The sequence below is a fragment of the Dromiciops gliroides genome, chromosome 4, assembly GCF_019393635.1.
Source record: "Dromiciops gliroides isolate mDroGli1 chromosome 4, mDroGli1.pri, whole genome shotgun sequence".
NCBI lineage: Eukaryota > Metazoa > Chordata > Mammalia > Microbiotheria > Microbiotheriidae > Dromiciops > Dromiciops gliroides.
The window spans coordinates 260,435,230-260,447,247 of NC_057864.1; the positions used below are offsets into that span (position 1 = coordinate 260,435,230).

Sequence of the window (12,018 nt, forward strand, 5' to 3'; positions counted from 1 at the left end):
AGCCCCTGAAAATTTTATTCCCCCATAAGCCTGGCAGATTGAAACCAAATACAATAAATGCTGTCCTCTTAAAAGTTGGGATGTTTACTGCAAGCTTATAATTTTCCATGATTAGGGACGCCAAGAAAAATAAGAATGATGATAAAAAGAAGTTTAATCATACATTTCAACAAGCACAGATGCAACATCAAAACCTTTGGAAATCTTACTATATTATATATTCTAGTTTTTAGTTCCTGGCATTCAGATTTTTTCCAGAAGTAGCAACACTCAGCAGGTAAGGGAGGGTGAACTAATAAGAATAATATGGAACAATCTCATTTGCATTTATTAGGGAACAGTCTAAGTATTTAGTTCCAAGGAGGCGATGACGGATGGTTTTATTTCTCACTTTTATTTATTCTTCACAAAGTTTTTTTAGAAGTGTATAGAAACAATGACAAGCTTAGAATTGTGAAAAATATATAACTGAAGACAAAATTCCCTCTTATCCAAGTTCTATGGGTATCAATAACAAGTTCAATCAAAAAGAATTACTATTATTACAAATCGACATGGAACCAAAGTTATTTTTTCAGCATATAACAGTATTTTCTAGTTCAGAAAGCATAAATAAGGCAAAATATAGGGCCAGTGGTAGGAAATGGACAAATGAGAGACAAGATCTCTGGCTGGGCCTTTCAAGGCTCGCATCTAATACTTTTATCGATAGTTTTCCTTTTTTAATACCCCCTCTGGCCTTGGTGAGTCCTGAAATGGTACCATTTTCCAATCTTTTGATTTGAGAGGAGAGGGAGAATAAATGTTAGAGAAAAGAAAATTAGGAAGAATGGCTCTACGAAATGCAGGAGGCAAGAGAGCAGAGAGACCAAAAGAAGAGAAAGTAAGAGTCAGAAAGGTCAGATGGATGACCGAGGTCTGAGTATTACTAACTATTCCCAACATAGATCTTCATTTTAAAAGATGGAGATGTCATAAATAACTATTAAAAAGTTGTTGCAGCTGTTTTTTTCTTCTTTTGTCCCAAAATTGGATTGCAAAATGTACCAAGGAGAATATGTAGACTTCTCTCTCTCTCTCTCTCTCTCTCTCTCTCTCTCACACACACACACACACACACACACACACACACACACTCACACACACACACACACACACACTCACACACACACACACACACTCACACACACACACACACACTCACACACACACACAGAGTTCTTTAGATAGGGGAGCCCACAGCAGTAAATCCATTGCAAATTTCAAAATTGTGTGATTTGCATTCTTGTCCACCTACACACTATACCAAACATCCTGCCATTAATTAGCTCAAGGTTCCATCTGGTAAACAAGAGTAATGATTGAGGGGGTTGGAAAAGAGCTGGAGTCAGCCTGTTGATAGTCACAACAAACCAGTAGACTTCTTAGCAGATGAACTCAAACTGTATTTCTGCCCTGTCTCCTCTCCACCGACAGGGCAAAAAAAAAATCACCTTAATAGAATGTTGTCTTTCCTGTTGCTGTAGTCATATCCATGTCCACATTAGCAGGCCAGGAAAGTCATTCCATTTCTGCGGTAGGCACTCTGTCAAAAGAGAAAGAAAAGCTGCAATGAATTATCACATCAGCTTCAACAAGGCAAGGAGGCTGAGAGGAGAGCAGAACCTCCTTCCTGTTTGGGAGACTATGCTGGCTGCAGTCTAAGAGTGGGCTTAATCTGAACATTTCTGCTTGGGAAGCCATAAGCAACCGCTTTGTCTATTAAAAAAAAAAATCAGTGTGGTTAACAAGTGGTCGGTGCTTCTATTTCAGGCAAACAGCAGATATGCAAAAAGATGACATCCCGCTTTGTTAATTGACTGGGCCTGGCTCTGTGGAAGGGCTGTTGGGCTGAATCTACTGGTCCTTCATAAGCATGTGTTCTCTATCCGCAGTGCTCAAGAATCACTTCTAGCTCAAGTATTTTAATAGTCTATAAATCACTGACTCATTAGAGTCTTCCCAAGGCTAATTTATAGGCCCAGCCCAAAGCTATGTAAACAGACACTAATCGAGTCCTCTTGCTTCTCTCTTCCCACCCCCTGCCTCACCCCAAATAAAGTGGGCTCAGAGGAGTACTGTAAAGCAGAAGAAACTTTGATCTTTCGTAAGATGATGGATTGTATATAGAGAGTAGGATTCAATCTTTTCATTAGAGGAAATAGAAACAATGGGTAGTAAATACAAGTTTATGCAGAGACCCAATAAATTTAAAAAGATGAGTCAGCATTTTCCCCACTGCCCCAGATTGCAGTGAAATATTACTTTTCCTTCCATTGGTGAGATAGAGAAACAGAGGCATACTGTTCAGGTAACTGGTCTGAAATCACAGATTGAGACCTGTGGTGAGTCAGAATAAAAAACCAGCTCTTTGGAATGAAAACCCTACTGCAAACCATAATCCGGAATATTCAATAATTGAAATACTTAAAGTTATCAGTAAGATCTTTGGTGATTTGGAATTTTTCTCCCGTTGTGGCACTTTTGAGGGAGAAGATATAAATGATGAAAAACAAGTGCTAGAGAATGAGAGGTTCATGAGAAAAAAATTAAAAACCTCTAGGAATGCCCTCAGGTCAGCAGATATTCAGTTGAACTGTCTCATCCCCAACAGCTAGACTGCAGCTAGGACTCTACAGGAAGGATTTATGTTTGGAATGATGATACTGAGGTTTTGATCAATTTCTAATCATTAAAAAATGACAGAATGATATGAAATGTTCTAGGATTGCTGAAATGTTCCAGATTCAGTATCCCTGGATTCCAGTAAGGCATTTGACAAAGCTGATACAGAATTTGAAGTTTGCTGAGTGGCCTAGATCCTGAGTGTTAATTAATGGATCCACAAAGAACATAATGTGGCTCCTCAAAACAACAACAACAACAACAAACAAACCCAATGTGATCTTAGTCTGCATTGCCAGAAAGAGTGTCCTGAACAAGTGAGGTAACAGCTTCAACGTACCCTACCTCAGACAGACCACATTTGGAGTATCGTCCTCAGATCTGAGCACCAAATTTTAAAAGGGGCATTGGCTGAATGAAACCAATGAAGAATGATGAGGTAAAAAATAAAACCATGTCACATCAGAGGAACTGGGAATGCTCAGCTTCAAGTAAAAAGCTTAGGGGAGGTGTGATCACTTATGTTCAAATATCTGATGGGGTTCCCATGGAACAGAGATCAAACTTATTTTCTAAAGCTACAGAGAACAGAAAGTAGGGTCAGAAGGGGGAAAGTTACAGAGTGACAGATTTCAGCTCAATATAAGGAAGAAAATTGTCAAAGACTGAAATGGACTGACTACTGAGAGAATGAGTTCTGTGTCATTACAAGAGTTCTTTTTTAGTGGTTGGATGGCCACTTCTTGAGGATGTTTTAGGAGGCAGAGGTTGGACTAAATAGTCTATTCAGTGCCTTCTAACTCTGTGACTCTATGGCTGATACATTTCAGATGAATTGTCAACAAGTGCAAAAACAAACAAAAAAAGGTTTCTAGCTCACCAGAACACTGTCAACCTCATTCCCTCCAAGTCCTGAAGTTAATCTTTGCTTTGTACTTGTTTGACTATGAGTTTATTGCTCTCTTCTCCCAGTGCCTGCTGATAGCCCACATAGGCAATTCGCTCTTGATGAATTGATCAGGGAAGTGGAAACGTAGAATGTGTTTCTATTTTCACTCCTTTGAGCTCTCTTATGGCCCTGCTCGACGCTTCTCTTGTTCCATACGACATTTCTAGACTGGAATGAATTTTCTACCATGGACCAGTAAGATCAAACTTTCCCCTCAAGACTGTGTACTGAAGAATAGTGTTAAATTAGTTTCTGAGAGAGCCACAAATAACTTTCAGAAATGGATAAAGTGTCTCCCCACAACCACAAACAAGGGAGCCTCAGGCCTTGAAGTTGCCCCTTCTACTATGGCCGCCAAATATCATGCCAAAATAATGCTTTTAGCTCCCTGACCTTGATATTTTTAAATTTTACAACCACAGTGACAACCTTTAACATAAACATAATATTTAAAATGCCTGTACAGTTTACACCGAGATAAATGAACCTGAGTATAAAGTTGGATTCCTATGAAAGGTAAATGGCTGAATTCTGCCCTGTTCAGGAAAGGATTTTTGGCTCAAAGGCAGCTGTTGGCTTGGCTGGGTTCACCTAAGAAATAATCAAGTTTAAAAGCTTCCAAGCTGGCCATTAGTGAATGAGCTCCCCGTGCCACTGGAAAGGTCGCTTTCTGAACATCTCTTCCAAGAGTCTTCCACTGTAGTTCATGTTGCTATAGTTTCAGGCCATAGGACAGGTGTGGATCAGAATGAGACTGGTAGAGAAATTCATTCTTTTGAACAATAACTAACAAACACTACTCTCATATATCGTCATGTTACCTTTCAGATGAGCTAAATTACATGCTACTCTTAGGTTCTAAAACAAAGAGAGAGAAAGAAAAAAAAATGGAAAGACAGGATATGAAGGGAGCTTCCAAAAAATGACCTCCCTGGTGTTGCTCAATGTGAAGTGGTGGCAAGAGACTGGACTGGGAGTCTTGATACATGAGTTCCACTCTTAGCCCTTTCAATAATTCCCCATTTGGCTTTGAGTAAATCATTTTTCTTCTCTTTGTAAAATGAAGTTATCTTAGAGATCGCATAGAGCTCTAGAGTTGGAAGTCACGAAGACCTGGCTTTCAACAATTCCTAGCTGTCTAATGATTGGCAAGTCCCTTAAATTTCCTGTGTCTGAGTTTTCTCATCTGTGAAATGGAGCTAATATTATTACTTATCTCCATAGAATTAATGGGAGGATCAAAATGGAAAAAAATGCTTTATAAAAAATATCAATCTTCTTGACAATATTATTATTAAGGTCTCTTTCAGCTCTATGAATCCACTTCTTTCCATTAGCATCAAATGAAATTGAAAGGTGTTGGTGTAATCAGTAGCCTATTGAATTTGTATCAGTCTTGGACCTTTATCCTAGAACTGGACAGGTGATGCCTATGGACCCACGTGCTTGCTAACTATCATTTGGGTTTAGATGGGAGCTATAAGCCCCAATCTCAGTAAATTTTCATTCTGGTGTGGTAGAGCTTTTAGGGATCTGAAATGGAAAACCTTTTAATACAAGATCTACGCACCATCTAAAACAAGAAATATACACGTGTTGTCCTTGTGCCTGAACGAGGGAATTATGAGAATTTCTCCATCTTTGGAGTATTTCCTATAGCAAGAAACTATGAATGAATTATTGAAGATGCCATTTGTGAATTTCTTTACCATAAACTTTGCTACAAAACCAGATTTAAACATTTTATTCAGATAAGTAGGGCAGTGTAGTTTACTGGAAATAGGATACTTTGGAGTTAGGAAGATCTTGGTTCCCAGGCTGCTTCTGACACTTACTATCTGTGTGATCCTGGGCAAGAAGTTTAACTTGTATGTGCCTCAGTTTTCTCATCTGTAAAATGAGGAATTGTAAATGTATGGTATGATATACTACCTATTAGCTTCAGACAATAGAAAGCAAACTCCTTGAGGGGAGGGGTTGTTTACCTTTAGTGTCTATATCCCTTGCACCTCATACATCGCCTGCTTGCTGAATATTGAATGAATAAGCTGCAGAACCAGTTGCAAATGTGCTCTGGGGGATGGAGCTTCATAGTTCCCTACACTGATGAAATCATAGGTCTAAATTGTGTCATCTTTCTTTTCCCTTGGGGAGACTTCTTCCCTGTAGTTTTGTAAGTTTCCATGAAACTCCTCAAGTCACTGTCCTTTTTTCTCTGAATAACTTCACAGGTTGTTTTAATGAGGAAAACAAAAACCAACGAAGACCCCCTACTCATTGTTTAATACTTAACTCAATTAAGTCAACATTTGGTCCAAAATGTCAACCAACTTGTTTGTTTATATACACTAGCTTCTTAAATTTTAATCCTATCAACAGTTTTATTATAGATAGGTGGCAGTGCTGTGCCCTGTTACTGGTGTATCCAGTGGTCATTATGGTGGGAAAAAAGGCTCAGATGCATATTAAGCATCTCTGAAAGTTGACAAAGCAAAACAGTCATGAGGCACAAAGGAAGGAGAATCAACTTTAGCTTTTAAGACTCTTCACTCAAGGATCTACGTAGATCCCAATTTTTATCTACTGACAAGGGCATCTTCCATGGTCTGCAAGTGCAACATTGCTCTGTATAACTACCTTTGCACTACTCCTGATAGGCAGGCACAGATGCTATTGACTGGAAATATTTCAGTGTCAAGTGTTAAAGGCTAAAATTCTAGCTATTCTGTCTAAAATATCTAATGAGTGGTCGCCAATAAATTATAAGCTTTAGCAAGAGTTGGACTTTTAAGCATTTATTAAGGAGAATAAGAATTTGGTAAAGAGAGAGAGAAAGGCCTACATTCATCTATCTATTAAAAGGAGAGCACATTTCTAGCTCCCCTCTCTGCCAGAGTCCCCAGGAAAGCGCCCCCAGTCAGAGCGCCAGGCTCCCCCTTTTTCCTCCCACAAGCAAATGTCACTTCCTGATGCCAAAGAAAAGACGCATGGTCTTGCCCTCAAAGACCTTCACTTCATGGCGGAGCTTTTCTACAGTAAGTCTCCAGCAGGTGGCGTCATTCCAACTGTTACACAAGTCAGGTAAATCACAATATACAGCCTTGAAAATACAGATAGCTGAAGGAGGTTTATCCAAGGGAAATTTTCAAGTCTCATTTCCCAGGCTGGTATCTTCACTTCACCAGTACACGCATGGACCATCATTATTTAGTGTATTGTTGGTGTTTGGTCATTTCAGACTCTTCATGACTCCATTTGGGGTTTTCTTTTTCTTTTTTTTTTTTTTTTGAGATATTTTATTTTTTCCGTTACATGTAAAGATAGTTCTCAACTTTTGTTTATACATGCTTTACACTTTCAGATTTTTCTCCCTCCCTCCCTTCCCTCCCTCCCCCCTCCCCTAGACAGCAGGTAATCTGATATAGGTTATATCTATATATATCTATACATATACATATAGATATATATATACACACACATATATATACACATAATAACATTAATCCTATTTCTGCATTAATCCTGTTACAAGAGAAAGAATCAGAGCAGTGATGCAAAACCTCAAAATAGAAAAAAAAAACAACAGCACCCAAAACAAAAGAAATAATATGGTTCAATCAGCATCTATACTCCACAGTTCTTTCTTTCTTTTTTTTTCTTGGATTTGGAGATCCTCTTCTATCATGAGTTCCCTGGAACTCTTCTGTACCATTGCATTGGTGAGAAGAATATAGTCCATCACAGTAGGTCAACACTCAATGTTGATGATACTGTGTACAATGTTCTTCTGGTTCTGCTCATCTCACTCATCATCAGCTCACGTAAGACCCTCCAGGTTTCTCTGAACTCTTCCTGCTCATCATTTCTTACAGCACAATAGTATTCCATTGTATTCATATACCACAACTTGTCCAGCCATTCCCCAATTGATGGGCACCCCCTCAACTTCCAATTCCTTGCTACCACGTAAAGAGCAGCTATAAATATTTTTGTACATGTGGGTCCCTTTCCCCCTTCCATGATTTCTTTGGGCAAAAGACCTAAAAGTGGGATTGCTGGGTCAAAGGGTATGCACAGCTTTATCGCCCTTTGGGCATAATTCCAAATTGCTCTCCAGAATGGTTGGATCAGCTCACAGCTCCACCAACAATGCATTAGTGTTCCAATTTTCCCACAGCCTCTCCAACATTTATTATCTTCCTTTTTTGTCATTTTAGCCAATCTGATAGGTGTCAGGTGGTACCTCAGAGTTGTTTTAATTTGCATCTCTCTAATCATTAGAGATTTAGAGCATTTTTTCATATGGGAATAGATAGCTTTGGTTTCTTCATCAGAAAACTGCCTGTTCATATCCTTTGACCATTTCTCAATTGGGGAATGACTTGGATTCTTATAAATTTGATTTAATTCCCTATATATTTTAGAGATGAGGCCTTTATCAGAAGCACTGGCCTCAAAAATTGTTTCCCAGCTTTCTGCCTCCCTTCTAATTTTGGATGCATTGTTTCTGTTTGTACAAAATTTTTTTAATTTAATATAATCAAAATCATCCACTTTGCATTTTATAATATACTCTATCTCATGTTTGGTCAAAAACTGTTCTCCTTTCCAAAGATCTGATAGGTACACTATTCCTTTCTCTCCTAATTTACCTATGGTATCACCTCTTATGTCTAAATCATGTATCATTTGGGGTTTTCTTGGCAAAGATACTGGAGTGGTTTGTTATTTCCTTCTCCAGCTCATTTTATAAATGAGGAAACGAAGACAACCAGGGTGAAGTGACTTGTCTGGGATCATGCAGCTAGTAGATGCCTGACTCCAGGCCCAACACTCTATTCACTGCAGCACCTAGCTGTCCTCCATATGCTCAGGGAATGTATGTTTGTCTTAAGTTAAACTAAAGGAAATATTGTTTTCAGCATCAAGAACTCTCCTCACGAAAAAGTATGTTTATGAGGATGTTAACACTAAATTCAAGTAAAAATTATTGTTTAATTATTTGTTCAATGGCTTTCCTACATTATGACAGAAAACAAAGGATCACAGACTGAGATCTGGAAGGGATTTTCAAAGTCAACAAGTCCAAACCCCTCATTTTACACCTGAAGAAACTGAGGCCCATAGAGGTTAAGAGATTGGCTGGATATAAAAAATGGAGTAGCTAATACAGTTGGGGATCTGAACCCAATATCTTTGTCTAAAACACTGGTGCCTCTTCCACTGCTCAAGCTCTTAGGATTCATTCCCAACCTGTGAAATTTATATCAGGCTCATTCTTTTTGCCCTCTTCCTTCTCTTGCACCCTCTAGTGATAATTCTGAAAGGATATGAAGATGTATAGCAGACATTCTTGAACAGCCTAGAAAACAATAAGTATTTTAAATACCTAACAAAAAGGGAAGAGAAGAGTAAGTTGGGATGGAAAGAAATGAAGCTGAAAACGTATAGATTGTACCTTTTGGCCAGATAATGTTATCTACTTCTTGGTTATGGACCATCTGTTCAACATTTTACATTTGCAGATGATAAGAAGCAGAGCTACTAACTAGTAAAAGCAATATGACCACAGAGCAATATTATTGCTTATCACAGTGAAATAGGAATTTATGGATGATTTGTATGCATTCCAGTATGCACTGGAATGCATTGGTTCTGTGAGGCAATTGTTCCTTGAAAGCCCAGGACCTAATTACAGAAAAGGGACCAATAACAAGGTGTTAAACAACTTGTAAAAATGGGACCCGGCAGGTCATCCCTTTATGAGGTCCCTTAAGTGAATTGGGAAAGGACCAATGGATAGGAAAAACAATGATAAGCCACACGTCCTGTGACCTTTGAAAGTCACTCGAGGCAGAAGTCTGACTAGAGGAAGAACCCAGCTTCTCAAGAAACCTGTAGAAGACAAGGAGCTGGAGGAAGGAAGTCTTCCAGAAGCAGTTTGGAGCCAGAAGGGCACAAGGGCAGGTAGAGGCAACATCTAAGGAAGGACCAAAACTCAAGTGCTTGAGGGTGTTTGGACCAACAGTATCAGAACAGAGCACATGTGACTGTGGGCAAGTCACTTCTTAGTGTAACACACAGCTCCCCAAAACAGTCAAGTAGGGATGATCTGCCAATCTAAGTGAGTGGATGGAATTTATATGCCAGTGAACACCAAATTCACTGAGGATATTCTAGGCCTGTCCTCCTAAAAAAGCAGCCATAGGAGTGACTCCAAAAAGAAGAACTGGGAAGATAGAACATTAAATGCCTTTTTAATCAAAGTTACAGCCACTAAAGAGAGCTAATAATTCACACAGGAAAAATGAACAGGTGGATGAAGTCCTAAAATTAGGTCAGAACAAGTATAGAGGGTACAGAGATGGGGCAGTGGGTTGGACTCCAAGGTCCTCCAATCCTAGCTCACAGCTCTAATGATGGTGTTTCTACAGAGCACATAAGGAAGGACTCATGTTGCAATGGGTTTAGGGTCAGGGTTTGAATTTTGAATCATGTTCTGCTATGTCCTACTTGTATAACCTTGGGTAAGTTATTTAACCTTTCTGGCCTCAGTTTCCTCATTTGTAAAATGATGGAGTTGGTCTAAATTATATTTGAGGTCATTTTCAGCTCAAAATCTATGACTTCTGATCCTAGTTTCTTTCTATTAGAGTTTCATGGTGAGAATAGCAGTTTAGCCTCTTAAACTGTTGATTATGTAAGGGAGTGGATGCTTTTATTCTTCCCTTTCCCATTATTTCACTATGCCTTCTGGAGAAACCCATCACTTTTCTGTACTTTTGCAACTTCCAGATAAATGGGCATAATTTTCAAATGATGCTGATAACCTTGGCTGAAAGGTATTATGACAGATATAGTTAGTAAACCGCACACAACTTTTAAGACCTGAAAGGGGTTAAACATGTACCATGTGTTTCTGGTTGAAATCTTAGGGAGAACTGTGCTCAGAATCTGATTCAGGGCTGAGAAAATAACGTGGCTGTGCATGGGTGTATTTAGGATTGGCCAATTTGGGCTAAATCCAGTAGTAAGAGAACCATAAAAAGCTTTGGAGTGCCCCACTTCAGTCCCCACTTTACCTCCCACCACACATAAGAAGGGTCGACTTCCCAATTATGTGAAGGGCAGATGACTTGCATCTGGGATCATTTGGAGACCACCACACCCAATCCACTTGATGTTGGCCGTGTCACTGTTTCAGGCATGCAGGAGAGAAGATTTAATAGGAGAATAAGGTAGAGTACTGAGGAATGCGAAAAAGTATGTTTTAGGTTCAAAACACTTGAATTGAGCTAGAAGTGATGGCTGGGGACTCTTTCTGAGCAATAGAAGTCTATGTTTGTCCTAAGAGAGTGAAAGAAGAGATTTAAAGGATTTTGTGTTTGAAGAGGTCTGTCATAGACAGACGGACTGGGGAACTGGGGAACCCATTGAATTTCACTTGTAAAAGGCATTTATTCCTCAACTCTACTAGGCTCACTAGCTTCCTTCTTGAATAAAAATATAACAGCAAAAATTAAATTATTATTACATTTGAGTAGGAAACTGCAGATGGGAATTTCAACTCTGGCTCAATATATTCTCTGGGCAGCTAGGTGGTACAGTGGATAGAGTACCAAGACATCTTCCTGAGTTCAAATCTGGCCTCAGACACTTACTTGCCATGTGACCCTGGGCAAGCCACTTGACTGTTTGCCTCAGTTTCCTCATCTGTAAAATGAGCTGGAGAAGGAAATGGCAAACCACTCCAGTCTCTCTGCCAAGAAAACCCCAAATACAGTCACAAAGAGTGGGACAAAACTGAACAACAACAACACACACACAAACATACTACTCCCCCTTCCCTTCCCGATTTATACTTAGCTTTCTCTTTTCTCTGGCAACAAAACTGAAAAGTATAGGATTTAAAGATGGAAAAGATCCAAGGTCATCTCATGTAACCCTCCTCATTTTTCAAACGAGGAAACTGAGGTTCAGAGAGAGGCAATGACTTGCCTAAGGTCATTCAAGTAGTAAGTGGCAGAGCTGGTCCTCTGACTCAAAGGCCACTGTTTGTCCATTTTACCACACTGCTTTTAACCAACCACGCTTTCTTCTCTTCCCCTGCAATAGTGTGGGAGGTTGCCTTGCCTGTACTATGAAAAACATGTTGTTTTGTTTTAATAATGTAAATTTCTGTAGCATGGGAGCAACATATCAGAGTTAAGCAATTGTTTTTTAAAAGCTAAAATGTGACCCTCTGTCTTGCCCTAGTGAATGTGGGTGGGCAAGTGATTTAATTAGAGCAAAAGAAGCTGAAATGGTAGATTGAGCCTTCCCAATCAAAGAAAGAACCAGGGCTGAACTTCATTAGCAAACTTAAATACAACTAGGCGTATCTTGTTTGTGATATTACCATTGGA

General features: G+C 39.2%; 1 protein-coding gene across 5 annotated transcripts in view; it reads right to left on the bottom strand.

Annotated features, from left to right (window-relative positions):
- Positions 1-375: 375 nt before the first annotated feature.
- The window catches only part of SUPT3H (SPT3 homolog, SAGA and STAGA complex component), a 675,661-nt gene continuing 664,018 nt past the window's right edge, over positions 376-12,018 (bottom strand). For all 5 annotated transcript variants that reach the window (XM_043964162.1, XM_043964163.1, XM_043964161.1 and 2 more), the window contains one exon: positions 376-1,585. In XM_043964162.1, the coding sequence (XP_043820097.1) occupies positions 1,544-1,585 (42 nt within the window). In that variant the 3' untranslated portion in view covers positions 376-1,543. The remainder of the gene's footprint in view (positions 1,586-12,018) is intronic.